This window comes from Terrapene carolina, unplaced genomic scaffold (genome assembly GCF_002925995.2).
Source record: "Terrapene carolina triunguis isolate 2854851 unplaced genomic scaffold, T_m_triunguis-2.0 Scaffold96, whole genome shotgun sequence".
In the NCBI taxonomy this organism is placed as follows: Eukaryota; Metazoa; Chordata; order Testudines; family Emydidae; genus Terrapene; species Terrapene triunguis.
The window spans coordinates 7135305-7148113 of record NW_020664447.1 but is presented as its reverse complement, the minus strand read 5'-3'; the positions used below and the strand labels follow the sequence as shown (position 1 = coordinate 7148113).

The following is a 12809-nucleotide window of genomic DNA, read 5'->3' as shown; positions in this document are numbered from 1 at the left end:
GACTTAGACTTTATATATATATATTCTATTTAGAAAGTCTAAGTCAGTGTGTGTGTGTGTGTGTGTGTGTGTGTGTGTGTGTGTGTGTGTGTATATATATTCTATTTAGAAAGTCTATATATAAAGTCTCTATTCACTGTATCAATAAAAATGCAAAAAAAAGACAAAATTCCTCGTTTGTTGTATTATTGAAAATTTCCTGAAATACAGTTTAAAAAACAATGAAAGAGAAAGCTATTTAACACACCAATGTCTGCAACATCTTAAAACTGCAATTTCAAATGCACCTCCAGTTAGGTGTAAGAAGTTCCACAAAATTTGGAAAAATGTTGAGAGGCACTCAGAAAATTCTCTTTACTCCCATCCTATTTTTAAAGTTATATGATGAATGTCTCTAATCCTTGTTATTACCCTGAAGATTGGCATCCAAAGCTTTAAAATATTAAGTGCCTTTGTAACTGAAGCTACACTGATAGCGAACCTGGAGATAGCAGTTCTTTTGTTAAGAAATTGAAAGAATTATGTTAACGTTTTACAACAGTGCCAACTCATTAAATACAAGGGAGAACATTAACATTTAAAAATAAATGTAATAATAAAATAAATATAAAGCAATTTATAACCCTAATATTTGCATTGCTTTAAAATATTTAATATTTCTGGGATAAAAATTCTTTGACTTATCGCCCATTTTTAATAATTCCATCTAGTATTTATTTTTAAAACCACAACAGTGGTATGAAACAGTATGCAAATTACTTTTCTTGTGGAAAGCAGGTGATTAAAAGTTATTCCCTACATTTTATACTTTTGCCAATATCACTAATGCCAGTGCAAAAGTATTAATAAAGAAAATAGAGGCATAATGGAATTTTTATCATTAGAATTACAGAATGCTTGCCAAATGAATAAGGGACGTGTTATTTTTAAACTCTTAAGTTATAAAAACCAACACAGAGATTAAACTAGTAACCAAATTTCAGTAAGTAGCTGTCCTGTTCTTTCACTAAACCTTCCAACAGTGCTAACAAAAGCTAATAGAAGTGCTAATAAAAAAAACACCAGTCAATCAAAAGAACATCAGTGTTTTCACAAGAGATACCTAGGGGAAATACTGAAAATTCTATCAGAAAGAAAATAATAAATTATTGTAACCTCAAGGCAGAATATTTGCATTTCCCCTCCCCTTATACATGCACCAGTAGGACTCATTGAAGGGTTAAAAAAAAAAAATCTTCTAGAACTTGCTAGCTGGTTCACTGCACAAAGACGAACACCCCAAGATGGAGTATCTAGGATGATACTTACCATGTAAGAAATTATACCACTGTCGCATTATGTATTCTATGTGTGTATGGATGTACTAGCTGTCAGCATAAGAGTACACACCACGCTAGCAAATGCCTGGTTGGAGCCATAAGGTCTGATGACCAATGGAATATCCAGGTAAGTGTCAATTCTCCAGCCCTCATAGCCACATTCTAGACATCTTACATAGTCCTTCAGTTTGCCTTGATACAGTTGATTTATGAGATCAGCCTAAAACAAATGGAGAGATTTATTTTGGCATAGTTTGAAACAACATCTAAAAAAGGTTAAAACAAAGTATTCCTTTTCTTTAGTTTTACACTGACATCCCTTTTTCCCTTACACTTAATTGAAGAGGGAGAGATCATAGTTGTATATTTTTCACATGTTTAATATATATTTTATAATCACAAATGCATACTTCAGAGCACATGCTACTGGGCAATAAAATGTCCTGATGGTTCCTGTTTTCTACCTTATGTTTATTTTAGAGAACAATTTTATCACAGTAGTTCCTGCTTTCTACATATAAAGCAGTGCTCTAAAGTAAACATAATGTTGTTTCTTATTACTTAATCACAATTATATTATTTCAGTCCTCATCTGTGTTCAAAAAATGCTGGTGGCCGGTCAGGGGAAGGTACTACAAAGGAATCATCTGCAACTCCCCACTAATGATTACCCCAAAGGGGCGAGTACACCATCTGCATATCCATAGTATGCAGCAATGCTCTGGCCATGGCCATTCCTGTTTTATCTAGGGCAGGGAAAGGGAAGCTGCATAGAGCCATCTATGCTGGCTAAAGGGTACCTAGGAATTTCTTCCATAGTGGGGAAACCCTCAATTGGTCAGTTAAGCTGGCCTTCTGCAGTGCACATCAAAACTGAGGATCCAGCTCACTGTGACCAGGACTTAGACCTTTACACACACAACTTTAATTAAAAGAATAAAATCTGTAAACCAATCTCAAAAAATAAATCACACTCAAGCATGCAGTAAGTCAACCACTGCCTCAGACAAAAGACAGTGGCAGATTTTCAATCGTCTTGCAAAACAATTACCACATGACTACATTTAGAAGACAGAGTTAAACAACATTCCTCCAACATTCTTTCCCTGAAAGATGAAGTTTTATGGTATATTACCTGCTCTGTTTGCTTCCACTTCTGTTCCAAAGCATCAAACATGACTCTACAAAGCTCCTGTACATCATGCTGCTGCCATGCTGGTATAAAGTAAAATTAATCTCATTCAGTGAAAACAAGAAAAAAAAAATCATTCACACCCTTCTAATATTTTCTATAGCACAGTTATAGATTATATATATTGTTTAAAATAAATCATTTAGTTTTGAGGGTACTGTCAAAGTTCTATGCCCAAGATATGATTTACTGTAAAAACTTTCCCTGTAGGGCTTAAGTTATTCTAAAATCATAAAATGAAGAAAGTTAGAATACATCTTGTCTAAATGTACATGTATATATATTAGGACAAGTTTTGAGCATATGTTCATACAAGTATGAATATACATGTAAACAATATGGAGGTGCTTGTCTGCATAGTTACAGTTTAAGATAGGTTTATAATGGAAGACTAATTCTGACACACCTCACCCACACTTCCCCAAAACTAAAACAAATCCACCTAGGTTTTTCCCCAGAAAGTTTGAGGCAAGTAAAGTCTCATCTCATATCATGGCGGGACACGTGCAAAGTGCAGAAGATCATCAGGGCATAGGGCAGAATTACATTGTCCAAGTGACCAACTGTGCGTCCCCAAATTTAACGTGTTTGGAATTTTCTGTATTATTTTCTGTTTAAGTGTAACCTTTGCATTTCTAGGCTGATTTTTGTTTTCTGAGACAGCTACATTATCTTTTAAAAGGGGATTTCCTTTAAATAACCGATATTTACAACTTTAATTCCAATTTAAAGATTTTTTGCCAGAAACATATACTTAATTTCTAGCTGCGTGAAAAAAAAAAATAATAATAATTTGGGGGAAATCAATCTTAAAACTCTACATAAAAATGAAAAATGTGAAGCTTCTAAGCAAAACTGTAACATTATCTTTCCAATGATCTCAAATACTTATTTAAAAGTTTGAATTCACTCTGTGGACTCTGACCATAAAAATTCAAGAAATCTAAGATGAATTTTCATTCATTGGCCTCACACTACAAAACAAAAAGCAGTTTTAGAAATGAAGTGTCCATTTAAACTACTTTATTGGAACTTAGTTTTAGGTTCTTCTTTAAAACTGTATGAGCAGAGGTCTTTTTACACCACCAATATCAGTTTAGCGCCCTTATGAATGTCCTTTGAATGAGCACTAGCCACAAAACAACAACAGCTATTACAATTATTCTAAATTTTCCACATAATAAAATCCAACATCAAATATTACCCTCACTACTATCCCATCCAAAGCTCCGTGTAACATCTGTTGTTTCAATTGCTCTCTTTTTGCTGGTCTGCAATAAAACAAACAGTCTTTGAAGCTGGTAAGGGATGCTCATCACTGCCTCTTCTTCAGATTCTTCAAATTCCCATCTATTAACAAATAAAATATTTGAGTAATACTTCTAACGCAATTCATTTCACAAAATAGCATTTAAGTTAGGAGAAATTATCTTGTCCTTAAATGTCTACTAAATTGTAGGAGTTAACTGATGCTCTGTTTGCTTAATGAAAATCAAATTTTTCTCCAGGTTTCATAAACCACTCTCAGCAACTGTACCAAAATAAAATATGTCAATCATTTCAGAATCTCTGATTTAACTGCTGCTATTATGGACACAAGCAACACTTTCAAGAACAAATCATGCAAAAACCACCTAATTTCCTCCTTTGACAGGGTTACTGGCCTAGTAGATAGGGGGAAGTAGTAGATATGATTGATCTTCATTTTAGTAAAGTTTTTGACAGTCCCACATGACCTTCTTGAAAGCAAACCAGGAAAATGTGGTCTAAAGGAAATTATAAAGTAGGTGCACAATTGACTGAAAAAACATACTCAAGGAGTAGTTATGAATGGTTTGCTGTCAGACTAGGAGGATATATCTAGTGGGTCCTAACGGTCCATAACTATTCACTTGGACATTAGAGTGATGAGTATGCTTATAAAATCTGCAGATAACACCAAGTTGGGAGGTGTTGCAAGCATGCTGGAGGACATGATTAGAATTCAAAATGACCTTGATTAATTGGAGAACTGACCTAAAATCTACACGATAAAATTCATTAAAGACAAGTGCAAGACACTCAGGAAAGAAAAAGCAAATGCACAAATACAAAATGGGGAATAGCTGGTTGGGCAGCAGTAGCGCAGAAAAGGATATGTTAAGAGCTGTAATAAAGAGGATGTAGATTGTTTGTTCTCAGTGTCGACTGAAGGTAGGACAGCAAGTTATAGGCCTAATTTGCAGCAAGAAAGATTTATGTTAGATACTAGACAGATTTTCCAACTATAAGGATAGTTAAGTACTTAAACAGGTTACTAAAGGAGGTTGTGAAATCAATGTCTGTGGAAGGTTTTAAGAACAAGTTAGACAAACACCATCAGGGATGGTCTAGGTCAGGGGTCGGCAACCTTTCAGAAATGGTGTGCCGAGTCTTCATTTATTCACTCTGATTTAAGGTTTTGCGTGCCAGTAATACATTTTAACGTTTTTAGAAGATCTTTCTATAAGTCTATAATATATAACTAAACTATTGTTGTATGCAAAGTAAATAAGGTTTTTAAAATGTTTAAGAAGCTTCATTTAAAATTAAATTAAAATGCAGAGCCCCCCGGACCGGTGGCCAGGACCCGGGCAGTGAGAGTGCCACTGAAAATCAGCTTGCGTGCCACCTTTGGCACGTGTGCCATAGGTTGCCTATCCCTGGTCTAGGTATACTTAGTCCTGCCTCAGCACAGGGGGATGGATTGATGACCTCAAGAGATTTGGGGGAGAAAGGGGAGTTGGAGAGTGGAATGGACCTTGATGACTTTCCAGCCCCACATTTCTATGATTCTGTGTTCTTTGGATGTGTCAACTTTGTTGGCAATCTTTGCCACACAGTTTGTAAGCAATGCACTTGGGTATTCATAGGTCAAAAGCTATAGTTCTATCTTAGTTTAAACTTGCAAAGCACATCAGATATAGCATATACTCGAACTATAATGTGCATATCTCTGCTTTACAACAACTTTTGCACATTTGCTTAATAATCTGTCCTCTGTGACAACACTATCATGATTGCTTTTTAATACTAAACTAAATATGGCTGCAAAACAGTTACTTTTGATCTGAAATGCTCAAGGGCCATGCACTAGTCCATCTTTTACATATTTATTCTTTTTAAACAACATACAAGTGTTTCAGTTTTTGAAACTGTCAAGCCAAATGAAGTGTGGATTTAACATTTATGGTACTCAGGCCATTTTTTAAAAAGCCTGTATTATGAATGTAATGATTGTACATTTATAAATTCTTTTAAAAAGATCTTAACATTCCCTATTAGACAGTTGGATGTTATCAAATATTGGTAATTTAAATGTTTTAAATAGATTTCAATATAAATGAAGATAGATATACAGGATTAGAAGAAAGCTAAAAAACCCATTTTGCAAAGAGCAGATGAATGACAACTTTATCATCTCAATTCTATGTACTTTTATGCTTAGGACTCATCTACCCTACAGGAAAAACTAGACATTAGACTTAAGCATGCCTGATTTGGATATAGGTGTACTAAACCTTTAGACAAGACCTACTATTGTTATCTAACAGGTTTTTCCATCTACATTTGGGGAAATTGTATTGTACCATTGATGTCCATTAACCACAGCAGAGAACCATCCTAGCCCACGGCTCACCTTGTGGTACATAATATGCCAGGGGAGATCAAACAATCCCATACAAAGAAACCATTCATTCACTTTAATGGGAAAAAGCATGATCATAAAACACATTTTACTGTGTCACAGATGGATGCTTACATCAAAATTACCCACCACAAAGAAACATCTTAAGTGTCATTTAATGGCAAAAATGTTTAAGCATTATCTATATAGGATCTTATACTGCAGTCATCATCATGGTATCCAAACACTTTACAAATTAATTAAAGTGACACAAGAAGATCCCTGTGTTGCTCTCATTTCCTCAGAATTTTAAAATGACTTTAGGGCTTCTTGGGTTTGACTGGGGTATTCTTAAATGTGATTTTGCTCAAGTTATTGGAGGGAAGCTGAAGACTTTCTATTTTATTTTGACTTGAAGATGTAGAGGTTCTTGGTCACTCTGATTTCTTCTTGAGCCACATTCCACAGTTATAGGCCAGTTGCGAAGAAAGCTTCCTCCTGGGCACAAAAGTCACTACTTAAAAGAGCAAGGGGTTTTATTTGGAAATAAGGTGATTGTAGATGTAACTTAACAAAATGTGTTGTTGGCTTTACGTGCCTGGGGAGATTACAACAAGTGTGAACAGAGAACAGCTGTAGGTTCCGTTCATGGTTAAAACTCTAGGTAGCCGGGTAACTGAACCTGATCTAGAATATAAAAAGGAAAAGGAGAGAAGAAATTTGTTCTTGAGGCAAGTTCCTTCCTTACGTCTACCCACCTTGGAAACAACTGCACTCCCTGCACACCCAAAACTGCCACTGCAGTTTAGATGCATTTGCATTTCCAAACAGGAGAGGTAACATGAAAGAAATTCACATGCCATGCCTGCATATCTGTGGCAGGTTAGAAGTCTATTACATTAGTTTTCTAAGATGTCAATATTAATGATACAATCTTGTTTATATAAAACAAATACTTACTTGTATAATGCATTTCTAAATTCAGGAGTCATGAAAAGTGTTTGCAATAGGCTGTTCAAATAGCAAGTCATTGCTTGATTTACTAATCCCACATAGCCTAAAAAATATACAAATAAGAGTTTGAGTTGGAAACACAAAGTAGTTTCCACACCTGACAGAAGAAAACTAATATGTAACTCACAAGAAAGAATGGATTATAGAAGCAACATTAACACCACCACATGCAGGTATGTAATTAAAACAACACATTTTTCACTATAAAAAAGTGAAGACATTACATGAATTGATGTGCTAATTATTGCTCAAACTGGGACAGCATTAAAGATGTACAGTTTAAAAAGTCATTTGGCATTCAACTTCTCAAAATTTCCTTGAACCACATGAGTATATTTTAATGATATGGTAAAAGATAATTCATTAATATTAAACTAAATGTTCAAAGTTTACTAGGTACTACTAACATGGGCACAAGTGAAGCTAAAACCTAATTTATTTTTTTTTAATGATTTACATCAAGAAGGTAATTTACACTTGAGACTAAAAAAAAAATCCACAGTTTGGTGTAATTAAAAGCAAAATAGCAACTTTAACTGTTGTAATCACTCCCTAAGCCATCATCTGTAAAGCACTTTGTGCTGATTAATAACAAATCAATAGCCTTTATTGTCTCTCTCAAGATGTTAAAAAGTTACTCGCCCCCTCCTGCCCCCCCACCATAAAAATAGCTACAAACTACTACTACATTCAGTAACAAGTTTAATTAGTTTAAAGGGAGATGGGGAGTGAAGCTATCTGAAGTGGCATTAAGGCCAGTTCTCTCCAAACCATGTAGCATATATGGGACAAAGTAAAAATTCAATATATTGTTGCATACAGTGACACAGAAATGAATTTGGACATTTGCTTTTATGACATTTAATTCTGTATTCTGCAGCTTTAAGTGAAAAGGAATACTTGGGTACAGTTCCCTTTTCATAATACAAAAGGCAGCCACCCTTTGCAATGAACAGGAGTTTTTGTGAAAAAGAGTTCAAAATTGGGATATATGCATTATATTGTATTTGTTCTCTTACTGTAGATTATTTATCTCCCACAACTGTATTTGGATAAAAACATTTGACAACAGTTAACAAAATTTCTTGCCCCCAAAAAAAAAAAAAAAAAAAAAAAAAAAAACCAAAACCCTGGACCAGCAGGACTGCCATAACGTGAATGTTTACATCCTATCAGTGTTGCGGTATTCAACACCAGAGGTCAATAATAGTCCTAAATTCCAACTACTAAGATCTTCTTTTCTCATGTTTACTGCAGCCATATCATACCACTAATCTCAGTGAAGTCACAAGTCAAGAAAAGTTTCAAATATAGCCTATAAAAGGACAACATATGATTACCACTTGCATTTATGGCATGATTTACACTACCAGCTGAACATACAAATGCATGAAAAAGAGGGAACAGATGTACTGTAATCCCACAAACAGTACTGTTAAAACCAAATTATAAATTGGGGTCTAGGGAAGGTGGAGTGTTGGGAATAACAAGAAATTCAACAGCAGTTGTGGATTAAAACTTTAAAAGCACACTGGCACCAAGCAATTCCCTCCCCAACCACCCACCAAAAAAACCCTGCTTTTGAAGGAACATTTCTTCACACACATTGCAATCGTATTATAGACCAAGAAGGGGATACTTTTCTCCCTTTCCCAAAGACAGATCTGGTAAGAACTATCAACAGTAGATAAAAAAATATTCTAACATTTTAGTGGATTTAAAATAAGTGGCTCTTTCCTCTTCAAAATAAATTAAGATCCTGCTTACTTAAGAAGAATTTTAATATTATTTTAAAATAATTAACACTTAGTGTTGCTTTATTAAACAGGTTAAAACAAAGTGTTACAAAATACCATACCTGTCTCTGATTTACTCAGGATAGAAGAGTATGAGTAGTTTTGACAGACATAATCATTGGTACAACCAACAGAGCCTTCTCTTGGTAGAGGGCCTATAAACCTCTCTTGATTACCATCATCTGTTGTACCCGATTCCTCCTAAAATATGAATACATTGATTTTTACGTAAAAATCAATTTACTTAACCCAACTAACTTTTACAAAAGAAGAAGTTAAAACTCAACCAATCTCTCTCTCACACAAAAGAACCCATGTTAAAAGATTAGGTTGTAAAGTCAAACACTCAAAGTTTATGAAATGCCTGATTTACAGTTGCCCTTCTAACCTTATTTCTGCCCCCTTGTGAGTCTATCCTGTGCACTTACTGAAGCAAGTGTCCTGTGGAAACAACAGTATATGACTCTGCAGTAAAATATTATTGTAATGCAAACACATATGAGGGGGGGGGAAAATTAAGGTTGCACAGGCAATCATAAATCAGGCATTTCCTAACATTCAAGTGTTTGATTTTGCCAACTAAAGTAGTTTTGCAAACAAAAAGTGTTACTACATTTTTGTATGCAATTGCCAGGGTTAGATATGTGGATTTTGTTATTTTGGGTTTTTTTAGGAAAGAACTAAAACAAATTCTATTATGCACAACTGTAACAATCCCCTTATTATACATCATCAATAAGGTTTGAACCCTGAACCTGTAGTACCGCAGCAAACAATTCTACCATGGGAGCTTTGAGACTGGCTCCTATTCCATGTGTGGAGCCCCCAGAGTAAAGTTTTTTTATTCTAACATACTGCCAGAAATTTTCCTGATGAACACAAATGACAGTAGGGAAATAGTTATTTTTAACAGTTTGTCTCAACAAAAACAAAACAAAATTTTATGTGAAACAAGTCCCTAGCCAGAGGTCTTTCCCCTTGCTGAATTTCAAAAGCTAGTTGGAAACAGAAACATCAGAGCTTCTGAAAAAAGAAGTCTGCAAGAATCTTCTACAGTAAACAGCGTCGGGCAACTTAAATATAGGTGTTTGCTACCAGTTCTCCCTATTCAGAGATCCCCGTCATAACCTAGGCTCAAGGTTGAATAAGGATGACAATTCCAGTAAGAGCTCTTAACTGCCTGTATGGCGATGATTTAAGTCACATTTCATTTCTGTGGTTTAACTGTTAAGAAACTCAAAATCACTGGAAGTTATTATATGTAGCTGTTGGTAACCCTTTAGTTTAATAAGTCTTCATACAATTTTTATTCCTGTTTTTTAAATGCACCAATCCAATGTTTTGGGCACATGTACACTTAAAACACAAAAACAATTTTTAAGAGCCAGCAGCAATTTGTTGGACACTCCGCCATCCCATTTTCCTCCAAAGCAAAAACTGTCCAGTCTGGATTCAAATTCTGACTTTGGTCACAAAAAAGGGAGTTTGAAAATATGTTCAGGATAAGACCCTCATACTGTAAAACCAATCTGGCACAAAAGACAATCTGATCAAGAAAGCCTCAGCAGGTCAGGATAAGGAAACGCTGACAGAGCGTCATACTAAATCTTTTATGTAGCTAGCCTACCCAATGCCTGGCTCACATAAACCATTGCTATTTTCACTTCCTTGGATTCTAAAATTCACTCAGCAGGAACTTTCAAACATTTTTGTGGCAGTCCACAATATATTGTAACAACCTTTATTGTGTTTAATCTGTTTTTTACAAAATAAATAAAAATACAAGCCTAGAAAACTGAAGCTGTAGCTACATCTTTGCTGCTAAAGATCCTATGTAGTATGCAGAATTATCTTACACTCGGCTGGGATACTATTAAGTCCATACTGTTAAAACCTGTTTATATAATCAAAGTTTAGCTGATTATATAATATTGAACATAATTTGGCAAGTATTATCAAGCAGTAACAGAAAATAACATACTATTTTTTATCACTGGTATTTTTACTTCAGGGACACAAACAGGTAATACATGTAATTGAGATGCACTGACAGTTTTTTTGAGAGACAGTATGACAAATAGGGCTAGAAAAAGAACAATAATGTAATCTTGTCACAAGAATAAGGCATAGACACATTTTCTCTCTGGTAAAGCTTGAAAGGAATATAAATGTGGTGAATATATCAATTTTGGCTTACCGACATTAAATGAGGCTGTTCACCATCTTTATCTGTCAAATGTAGAAAATTTTTCTTCCCTACCTCAAAACCAGCATCAAGAATAGATTTATCACTGGTTTGATCCAAAGGAGTCTGTAAGAATAAAACATCAGACACATTTATATGTAATCAAAGATTTTCTGAACCAGTTCAGTAAGTTTTCTTCTAAATATATTGCTTCAAATAACTTATACTACAGTGAAAAAGAAAATAGCCTTGCCATCTACGAAATAAGCAGCGTTTAGTGTAAACTTAGGCGTTCAGAAAGAACTACCCCCAAGAGAAACCAGTGAATAAATCATTTATTAAATATTTTGATTAAGATTTATTTGCAAATTGGTCAGTTTATTCAGGAGCTGAACCACTAGTCACAGAATCATAGAATATCAGGGTTGGAAGGGACCTCAGGAGGTCATCTAGTCCAACCCCCTGCTCAAAAGCAGGACCAATCCCCAGACAGATTTTTGCCCCAGATCCCTAAATGGCCCCCTCAAGGATTAAACTCACAACCCTGGGTTTAGCAGGCCAATGCTCAAACCACTGAGCTATCCCGCCCCCCCTTAATTTTTTGTTTGTTTTTCAAACCACTGAGCTATCCCTTCCCCGAGCTACCCCTTGATTTAGTTGTTGATGTTTCTTTTATTAAAAAAAAAAAAACATATGGAGAATGAGTGCCAGTGTGGGATTTATATGAATGATCATATTAAGAACTTGTCAATTAGTTGTTCACTAATTGTTCCTTCTAGAATACACCTGACAGTACAAAATAGTCTAAACTAAAACAACAAAAACAAAAAGAAATTCAGATTTAAGTCTAGTAACATCATTAACTTGCTTGGTTGTGTTTGATTACAAATTTTCCCAGGTCTTAGGTCACTATAGGAACTAGATGCAAGGGGAAGATTTGAAAACATTGTACAATACTGAAAACATTATGCAAGTACTGTTCTACAAAAACTTTTACAAAGGTTCATTTTATCACCTAATTTTTTTCCTTAAATAAATAAATAAATAAATAAATTTTTGCCATTACCATATCCGCCACATTGATTCCATTTCCCCAAACTAAATCAAAAGTTCCATTAACATAGCCCACTTTGGAGGCCACATCCTCAAACAGCCTTCTCAATGGAGTGGATGCTGGCAGATTTAAAGTGATACGTTCATTCACAGTCTTAGAATTGGTAGTATCTTGTATTATACACAGCACTCTGGGTTCATCAGCAGCACTTTCTATCTGAAATCAGAGCAGATAACTTATTCATTAGATTAAAAGGAGAGTTTTTTAAAAAAACAATTCCTATATCTGTAAAGTAACAACACTCCAACTACAACAAATACATTTTGCAAATTTAAATCTAAAATTTTTATTTTAGAAGCATGGAAAGTATAAAGTCAATGTTAAATGTCATGGCACGTGCTAGCTAAGGTTCTTCTGTAATTTCAATTCTCATGCTAGCTAAATTATGGTAGAGATTTTATGTGCTAGAAACTCCTAAAGATATCCTAACTAGTCTTTTCACAGTTTGTTGCATGTATGTTTTTACATATTTTAGACATCAGTCATCAGAAACACAAACAAAAATCAGAGTTCTAAAGTACTAGAAATTAGGTATGTTTAAGA

At 34.7% G+C, this 12809-nt stretch overlaps 1 protein-coding gene across 2 annotated transcripts in view; it reads right to left on the bottom strand.

The window, feature by feature from the left end:
* The window catches only part of USP47 (ubiquitin specific peptidase 47), a 98273-nt gene that overhangs the window by 62571 nt on the left and 22893 nt on the right, over positions 1–12809 (bottom strand). For both annotated transcript variants that reach the window (XM_024196030.1, XM_024196040.1), the window contains 7 exons: positions 12219–12422; positions 11165–11278; positions 9030–9168; positions 7118–7214; positions 3716–3861; positions 2455–2534; positions 1390–1539 (listed from right to left, as the gene is read on the bottom strand). In XM_024196030.1, the coding sequence (XP_024051798.1) occupies positions 1390–1539; positions 2455–2534; positions 3716–3861; positions 7118–7214; positions 9030–9168; positions 11165–11278; positions 12219–12422 (930 nt within the window). The remainder of the gene's footprint in view (positions 1–1389; positions 1540–2454; positions 2535–3715; positions 3862–7117; positions 7215–9029; positions 9169–11164; positions 11279–12218; positions 12423–12809) is intronic.